At 32.0% G+C, this 9,400-nt stretch overlaps 2 protein-coding genes across 2 annotated transcripts; both read left to right on the forward strand.

Moving 5' to 3' along the window:
• The first annotated feature begins 462 nt into the window (after window positions 1-462).
• Window positions 463-3,808, forward strand: LOC145132504 (GATA transcription factor 8-like). Its single transcript, XM_079067302.1, has 4 exons — window positions 463-844; window positions 1,243-1,299; window positions 1,692-1,946; window positions 2,749-3,808. The coding sequence occupies exons 3-4, from the start codon at window positions 1,707-1,709 to the stop codon at window positions 3,496-3,498; spliced, it is 990 nt and encodes a 329-aa protein (XP_078923428.1). The 5' UTR covers window positions 463-844; window positions 1,243-1,299; window positions 1,692-1,706; the 3' UTR covers window positions 3,499-3,808.
• A 704-nt stretch (window positions 3,809-4,512) lies between these two features.
• On the forward strand, window positions 4,513-7,333 carry LOC145130136 (uncharacterized). The gene is made up of 5 exons (XM_079064983.1): window positions 4,513-4,553; window positions 6,027-6,372; window positions 6,444-6,749; window positions 7,123-7,219; window positions 7,311-7,333. Exons 1-5 carry the CDS (start codon window positions 4,513-4,515, stop codon window positions 7,331-7,333), a joined length of 813 nt encoding a protein of 270 aa, XP_078921109.1.
• The last annotated feature ends 2,067 nt before the right edge of the window (window positions 7,334-9,400 follow it).

The raw sequence follows: 9,400 nt of genomic DNA on the forward strand, positions 1-9,400 counted from the left end.
CTTTAATTTGAAAGTATAAGTTTGTTTGCTTTTAGTTTAAATAAAAAACTTTATATCTAAAACTATTTTATTTGTATTTATATAAAAGCTATTGAGTTTTTTTAATCAATTTCTAAAACTACCTTAAAAATATATTTATTTTTTATTTATTTTAAATAGTTATTTGTTATATGTGTTTATACATTTCAAAATCTTTTACTGTTTTTATCAAAACACTTCTATAATAAATAAAAGTTATATTTTTAACTATCAGTTAGAAGTTATATTTTTAACTATCAATTAGATTTGTGAAATACACCTAAATAACTACTTATTGAGATAAAGTCGTAAAATATTGTTTAAAAATATCTTATAATAATTATTGAAAAGTTTATTAATAAATACACATACAATCATACATACTCGTATACTTTAATGTATATATACGGTCACAGGAAGAAAAAAGAGAGAGGGAGCGGTGGAGTAGATGTGCGTGTGGGACCCACGCATGAGGTAATAAAAGACAGGAGTTGGAGAAAAATGGTGGGTCATTAGTAATAAAAGCCAGCTATCAATGAAGGAAGAGCTTCACCTACCATTAACACTCACACACACTTCCCTCCCTTTTTAGGGTTTCTCTCTCCCCTTTCAAATTCTTCATTCATCCTTCTCATTGATTGAGATTGAATTGGAGTATTGTTATGTAGGTTTTTGAATTTCGAAATATAAAGCATTTTGTCGTTTCCTTTGGGAATTTTACCTTCGTCTTCGAAATTTTCGCCCCTCGGGAATTTTTGGGAGTTCCTGCTTCAGCTACTTTGTTATCCTGCAGCTTTTAGGAGGGAATTAGGGTTTTCAGCTTCAGGTTTGCCTACGTTTTTCTCTCGCTTTGTAAACAAATAATGCTGCATGACTAGTTTAATGATTGTTTTAGAGGTTTTCGACATCTTCGTTTCGCATTTGCTTCAAATTTGGTAGCGAGGTGGAAGATATGAGGTGTATTTTCATGTTTTGTTGGATTTCTGAAACAAATATTGAACCGGTTGAATTATAAGCTCTGTTCATTTTTGCTATCTTCTCCATATTCAGCTAATTTGCAAATTTGAAATCAGTTTTACGAATTTCAATATCGATTTTCCGTTTTTCTTATGCGCATTTGCTTGGTTCCCGTCAAGTCGATAGCATTTCTCTTCCTAAATTGTACTTTCAACATCTTATTTTCGTTTTGGTCCAGTTTTCTGAACTTAAATTTCACTTTTGCAGGTAGTTCTGTTCTAAACTTCAAAGCTTAGCGGTGCTTCTCTGCCATTAATATCCAAGGTCTGCTTCTTCTGCAATTACTCTGCTTTCCTATAATTAATAAGGGGAATACTGGTTTGATGTACTATACAATGGTGCTAAATTTAGTATAATTCTGAAAAGGACAGCCATCCATCGTTGGAGTTTTCCTGATTATGGAGAAAACATAAGCACCTACAGCTGGATTCGGGGAAAATTCTCACGAGATTTTGTTTTATTCTTATCCCCAAAAAAACTAAATGCTAACGTGCTACACTGAAAGCCTATGTGAAATGTCTCACATCACCATTGTCAATATGTCATCCATCGGTGCTCCCCTGCAGATTCACATTACATAGAAATTACTCTTATTAAATCTACTTTTTTTTTCTTGCTATATTACTTAACAATATCTTTTGTGCATTTTCATTCAGCTAGTAGAAAAGAAAATGTCAGGCGAGAATTTCATGGACGAGATGGAAGAGATTGATTGTGGGAGCTTCTTTGATCACATTGACGACTTAATCGAATTCCCTCCCGTCAACGACACCTCTCTCAATTCCCTTGACTGTAACGAGTTTCCCAACATTTGGACCAACAACTCCGACGACTTGCAGGTCTCCGACCCCATCTTCTGCGGCAGCAATAGTGATAGCGCCTCCGCACTGTCGGCAGAGCTTGCTGTTCCGGTGAGTAAATAACCAACCAACCACCATCACTTCACATTCTTCCCTTCTTCTATCATTCTAAAAATATGGTCACCGGTCACCCACCGGAATCTGACGTCACCACTGTCGGTTCTGGACTTCTGGTGACCGGCTAAGCACACGGTTTATTAAAAATGGTGTGTTTAATGATGATTGTGCACAAGCACAAGCACACCTGCACATGCTTAGTGCTTAATTCTTTTGTTTGTTGAGATCGAAGTTACTTTTAGGGGTAAAGTTTCATACTTTCATCAATAACAGCTGATGATGAAGATTGATTGTTTTTAACTTTTTTTTTTTTTTTTTTTTTTACATTATTGAATAGATTTTACGTTGGCATGTGGAATTTTAAATTTGAGATAGAGGGAGCCTATAAAATAAAAGCAACTTTCTTGACTTTTGATCTTCTTTCTGAAGCTAAAAGCTATAATCTTTTTTATATTTAAAACAAAATGCGAGTTTTAATTTTGAGTTAGAGGAAGTCCAATGAACGAAAACTGTTTAAAAAGTGGATTGTTATGTTTTACTTTTGTGGGCCCATCAATAATTGTAATTATAGATTATTTAAAAAGCAAGGGTTATATTTCAATTTTCAAATTTGGTCAGATTACACGTAAAAGGAGTAAAGTATACTTAATTTGGGATGAAGGAATGAAACAGTGTTCTTGAAGAAAAGTTAATTAATTGTTTTGACTAAAATTATTATGGTGCTCCATTATTATCATTATGTCATTGAATTTGAACTTACATCTTTATTTATTATTTTATTTTATTTTATTCACAGTATGAGGATATTGTCCAGCTGGAATGGCTTTCAAATTTTGTGGAAGATTCCTTTTCTGGTGGTGGATTGACTATTCCGGTGGCGGCACACCACCAATTCCAGACCACCAGTCCTGTCTCAGTCCTTGAGAGCAGCAGCAGCAGCAGCTCCAGCTCCTCCACCTCTGGTGGCGGCAAGATGATTCCGTTCAGCCCGATTCAACGTGGGCCTCAACGGGCCCGAACCAAACGTCCCCGGCCCACAACTTTTAACCCTCGTGCCATGATTGAACTCCTCTCTCCTCTTCTCCTTCTTGCCCCTGTTTCTTCTGAATCTGAAAACAATTTTGTGTCTGATCAGAAGAAGAAAAAGAAGGTGAAAAAGTCCAAGATCCAAGCGGGCCCACCAACTGAAAACCAAAACCAAAACCAAATTCAGTTGGGACAGGGAGTGAGAAAGTGTTTGCATTGTGAAATTACAAAAACACCCCAGTGGCGGGCGGGCCCAATGGGACCGAAGACCCTGTGTAATGCCTGCGGTGTTCGGTACAAGTCAGGGCGGCTGTTCCCGGAGTACCGCCCGGCAGCTAGTCCGACTTTTGTTCCGACACTGCACTCCAACTCCCACAAGAAGGTGGTGGAGATGAGAGTCAAAGGTGGGCCGAATGATGTGAGGGAGTCAGAACCACAATCAGTGTCAGAACCAGAACCAGAACCAGTACCAGTACCAGAGCCAAAGCTAAATGGATATATGATGCCTCAGGCAGATTAGATTTAAATTTAAAGAAGGGGTTTGGAGGTTATATCTGTTATTGAGTTTTTTAGTATGATTTGTTTTGTTGATTGTACAGGTGTTGAAGGGCTATATTTAGGTGGTAGAGAAAGTAGAGGGGGTTTGAGTATAAGATTAAAGAGTAGGGGTTTAGGGAGAGGGAGAGGGAGTCATATTTTAATTTGTTTGTTATATTGGTGTTTTTGCAGTTGATAATAGTCCTGAGATGAGATGAGATTAGGTTCAAGGATTTTGTGATGTTTTCTTCCAATTATTTCTATCTTTTTGAAGCAAAATTTTGTCTTTTTTTTTTGCTTTGTTATGTTTGTTTGTACTTTCTTTTTCTTGGTAAAAGTTGATTAAAACATTCCAAATTTTTTATGTGAAATGATAACTTTAACGGATACCAAGAAAATGTTGCTAAGAATCTTAGGTTGCATTTAGTTACGGAAAATTAGAAAAAATGTTGAAATAAAACAGTTTTCATTTTCTGTTTTTCGTTTTCCCTTTTAATATTTCGTTTTCCGTTTCCGGTTTTCATTGGAAAAATTTAAAAAACATATTTAGTTAAAACTTATTCATTTTTTATTTTTAGTTTTAGAAAATTAGAAAACGTGTTTAGATGTGTACTTTTCTATTGGTTTTCATTTTTAGAAAACAGTTGCGATGGTAGGGTGGGGGTGGGGCCTCTACATAAATATGTCACCCATGGGCCATGCCCCTTTAGAAGGGAAAATATTACTTGGTCTATATCATCATTAAAATGCTATAGTTTATATTAAGTATTAACGATACAATTATACATCTTTATTTTTTATATTTTTCAAATGTTTTTACATACTTAACCCTATTTTGTTAAATCAAACATATTACAAATGTTTGGATTTTTATATATATACTTTTGAGGGACATATGTTTAACGAACAATAATATGGACTTTTCATTTCAGTTTGGGCCTTAAAAGGAAAATCATTATTTTTAAATATATAGGGGTTGCCAATGACATTCTTAATAATGGGCAAGCCCAATCTACTTTCTTCAAAACTTTTCACAATGTAAAACGACTCGGCCACTTTACTACTAAAAAAATAACGATACGTAGTTTTAATGTAGTCAAACAATTTAACCGAATAAAATCCTACAAAATAATCAAAACGCTTTAACCGGAAAATTAAATTATTTAAAACTAAGGTAAATTACCAGAAAATCAAATTATTTAAAAGTAATGTAAATTACACAAATGTTATTATAATTTCATAAAAATTCGATTTTGACAATGCGTTATTTTTGTTACAATTTAATCACTAAGCTTTTTAATTTTTGCAATTATGATAACTTGATCCATCAACATAGTTACCCGATGATGTGGCATGTTGACGTCTCATTTTTTGGTTATGTGACATGCTGACATGACACTATTTGATTATGTGACACTGACATGTCAAAGTTGAAAAAAAAATGACACAAAAGACATTAAGTCTTCTATTTTTTTCAATTATAACACTAAGCTTTCTAATTTCGTTCAATGTTAACCATTTTCCATTTAAAACTATATATATATATATATATATATATATATATATATATATATATATATATATATATATATATATATATAGAGAGAGAGAGAGAGAGAGAGAGTCAAGATCAAATAAGAAGGAAATTTTTGGTAGGAAGGTAAGAAGTTTTTTTTCTACATATTTTTTTCGCGAACAAACAAAATGAATATATATATATATATATATATATATATATATATATATATATATATATATATATATAGAGAGAGAGAGAGAGAGAGAGAGAGAGAGAGAGAGTCAAGATCAAATAAGAAGGAAATTTTTGGTAGGAAGGTAAGAAGTTTTTTTTCTACATATTTTTTTCGCAAACAAACAAAATGAATCATTACATGATTAATTTGTAAGATAATTCACAAGAAAAAATTCTCAAAAAAACATCTCGATGATTCATTTATACAATGATTTTGTTGTTATTCACTAAAATTGTAATAAAAGTGAATTGTTTCTTAATTTACTTAAAAATGAATCATAAAGATGTTTTTTTGGGAATTGTTTCTTGTGAATCATCTTACAAATGAATCATCTAGTGATTCATTTATTTTGTTCGTCAAAAAAATATATAGAAAAAAACTTCTTACCTTCCTACCAAAAATTTCCTTCTTATCGGATATATATATATATATATATATATATATATATATATATATATATATATATATATATATAGAGAGAGAGAGAGAGAGAGAGAGAAAGAGAGAGAGAGAGAGAGAGAGGTCCAGGTGTTTAAAGTAATTATTGTGTTATTGTATGCATAAATGTGGGCCAATCAAAACTTAATAAAAAATTAAATAATTAAATAAATAAATAAGGGTAATTTAGTAATTTGTTTAGTAAATTCCAAAAATAATCCCTATAATCATGGTATTGACTAAATAAATAAGCGTGTCTTCCTCAATCTCCCACCAGATAAAGCCCTAGCATCCTAGAGGGTATCAGCGCTTTTCCTAGAGCTGCTCAAACTCAAAATCAATCATCTGAAACTTCATCGGGGGATAAAGACGAGTATTCAGCACTTAAAGCGGGATTAAGAAAAGTTAAGATCTTTAAGGAGTACGTCTCGATTAAAAGAGGCAAAAAAGCCTCCGGCAAGGATGATAATGAAATTAGCGAAAGCAGGAGTGACGAAGGTGACTATTCCAATTCCAATTCCAATCTTGTTGACTCGGAATCAGGCGATGATTCCGGAGACGGCGAATCGTTCGAGAATGCTACGTTCGGAAATCATTTAGCTATGGCATGTTGGCATATGCAAATTACGCCTGTGGATCTCTTTTCGAGGACAATCTTTATTACAGTAACCAGAAATCCGATGAGAGTGAGCGTTACTAACCGGAAAATGACCCGACCGCTTCGAGTTCTGAACAGAGTATAACTCAGATTCCGAAACGCAGCATCTTACCATGCAAGAAGAGGAAATTAAATTTCAAATCACCACCGAAGGGCGAACCGTTGTTAAAGAAAGATTATGATGAAGAAGGTGGAGATGATATTGACTTTGACCGGCGGCAACTCAGCTCCGATGAGTCTCTAGTTAACCTACCTCAGATAATTCTTCCGGCTTCTGAGTTTGGGGACGACAGTTTTGCAATCGGGAATTGGGAACATAGGGAGATAATCTTCGGCTTCGATGTGTTGACAGAATATTTTTTGGGACTTGCTTTCTGCATTCAGGTTTGAGTTTTTATCATTTTATTATTTTGTATCTCATTCAATGTATTTTTTGGGACTTGCTTTCTGCTTTCTGCATTCAATGTATTGCTGGAAGGGTATTTTTGTCCATGGGGTATTGCATATATGTTATTGTCTCTTAAAATATGTCACGGTTTGGTGTTGCTTTGTTCAATTATTTGAATTGCTAATTCTTCTTGGAAATTGTTAAATTGCTTAGGATGCTATACAGTTTTAGGGCTCAAATTGTTAAATCACTTATTAAAGAATATGAACTTTTTATTTTTTGTTGTTTACGCATTTATTTCATAAAATTCATGAATATGTGTTTGTTTTGTTACATATATGTTTCATAAAACTTGAATATGAACTGCAGTTTTACGAGGTGAAAGATCGAATGTGTCATAAATATAGAAGTAAGAACCAAGTTTACCCATCTCTAGTGGTGTTCTTTGGCAGGAAAACAGAATTGGGTATGTTTCTTTTGATTGGGTTTTACTAGTTAAATAGATAAAAAAATCAATTCTCTTGATGATCTTATTGTATACTTGTGAATTTTGATAGATATGGAGTACATTGTGATCTAAGGGAAAGAAAACATAAACGTGTGGTACAATTCTTGAGATTGACATGAAGAAAATAAAAGGAATCATGAATTCCAATTCTGTTGGAATGGAATCATGAATTCCAATTCTGTTGGAATCTAAACTACAATTTGGTTTTGTTTTCACAGATTTGATGCTTGAAGAACGGACCGCAAAATTGAAAGTGATTCTAAGCAACATTATTCTTTTAGAATGTAGTAATGTCGTTGTTAGATTTTGATGTTTTCTTTCCGGTTTTGAAATTTTTTTTAGTTTTATTCTTTAACAATAAATGTAATTCTTAACAATTGTTACCCGTATTCTATAAGAAATAATGTATTTTTTGTTTTTATTCTTCAATTAATTGTTCAAGAATTTGTTATTCTACGAGAAGTTTTTAAAGTCATGATCAATAAATAGGTTCAAGAATATTTTTATTATTTATGGTTCAAGAATATTTTTATTTTTGAATATACTCAAAAACACATTCTGTCAGAATGTCCGAATTAAAAGAATTATAATTCGTAAAATCGGATTTTTAAAATTAATAGAATCTATAATCCCTTAAAATATGCAATTTTCCTTTATTAAATCTATATTAATTGACTAAAATACCCTCGTAATTAAATTAGATGATATTTTTCAATTATATTTAATTCAATAATTTATATTAATCGCTTTCTTAAAATAAGTAAAATTGATTGGCCCACATTTATGCATACAATAACACAATAATTACTTTGAATAGAATAATCTAGGCCTATATATATATATATATATATATATATATATATATATATATATAATATTTTTTAAATTTGAAACTATATAAATGTATTTTGTATATATATAAAAATCACATTTTTTTATATAAATACAGTTTTTATACTTAAAGCATAATGTTAAGTATAAACATGTAATATTCATATTATAATCATATTTTTAATAAATACCTAATTTTATTGTGAAATAAACATTCTACATATAAATATATAACTTTAATGTCTAAAATATGGTTTGAAAAACATCAAGTCACAAGAATATATGCAGTATTTTATAACCACCGTTTGACTTATACACATAATATGTAGTTCATAGCACCCTAAATTAAAATAATAAATGAAACATCTTATGCGTTTCTTACTAGGCATTTCTTAGAAATTATGTATCTACGGCGGTTGAAAAATGTAAATTTTTTTATGAATAAATGAATAAAGAATTATTCAAACATAATATATATATATATATATATATATATATATATATATATATATATATATATATATATAGAGAGAGAGAGAGAGAAGGACATATATTATATGTATATAATATTTGTATGCAAGCTTATTTTAAAACTTAACAAATAGGGCTAAATAAACGTTCGAAAATAAATATTATTTATGATAAATAATTTAAACGAAAGTCATGTTAACTATGATTACGAACCCGTAGATATAAATAACACCAAATTCTGAGTTCGTATGAGGAAGTTTTGATATTTTGAAGTTTCGTGTTCAACGCGACACAACAATGTGTGTCATAAAAAGCGAAATGCAGATTAGATGCTTTTTAGCCAAAACAATATAAACCAGAGTTGATGTCCTCGAAAATATAAATCTGTCGATATAAAGAACGCTGAGAATTCAGCTCGTACGAAGAAGTTAAGCATTTCGCAAAGTCATTTACAGTGTAATATTCATAGACTGTAAATTAAAAATAGAATGCAAATTAGCCGTCGCGATCTAAAGAAAAGTTGTAGCACTCGTCGATACGAAACTGAGGATATAAAGAACGTCGAAAACGGAGCTCGTATGCGAAATATATGATTTTTTGAAGATTCGAGAATTTACCTCATATTAGCGATGTAACACCACCCAGAGCATGACACGTATCACGCCTAGAATCGGTCCTTGCCGCCTACGCAAAGGTGCGACGCGTCTAGGTCAGGGGCGCAACGCGCCCTCTCTCTAGCAGCCTATAAATAGATGTCGGGTTTTGCTGATTTCTCACACTCTTTCATTGCAAATTCTTTGGAAGTTCTCCCATACCCTGTGCCCCGATAGTTTTGAG

This window comes from Lactuca virosa, chromosome 8 (genome assembly GCF_052849685.1).
Source record: "Lactuca virosa cultivar CGN04683 chromosome 8, Lactuca_virosa_CGN04683_v6, whole genome shotgun sequence".
Lineage (NCBI taxonomy): Eukaryota > Viridiplantae > Streptophyta > Magnoliopsida > Asterales > Asteraceae > Lactuca > Lactuca virosa.

Excerpts from the sequence above, each read along its gene's own strand:
- LOC145132504 (XM_079067302.1), top strand. The coding sequence starts at position 1,707 with ATGTCAGGCGAGAATTTCATGGACGAGATGGAAGAGATTGATTGTGGG. Across the intron at positions 1,947-2,748 it reads CGGCAGAGCTTGCTGTTCCG|TATGAGGATATTGTCCAGCT; the intron begins GTGAGTAAATAA and ends TTTTATTCACAG.
- LOC145130136 (XM_079064983.1), top strand. The coding sequence starts at position 4,513 with ATGGGCAAGCCCAATCTACTTTCTTCAAAACTTTTCACAAT. Across the intron at positions 6,373-6,443 it reads CGAGGACAATCTTTATTACA|AGTATAACTCAGATTCCGAA; the intron begins GTAACCAGAAAT and ends AGTTCTGAACAG. Across the intron at positions 6,750-7,122 it reads GACTTGCTTTCTGCATTCAG|TTTTACGAGGTGAAAGATCG; the intron begins GTTTGAGTTTTT and ends TATGAACTGCAG.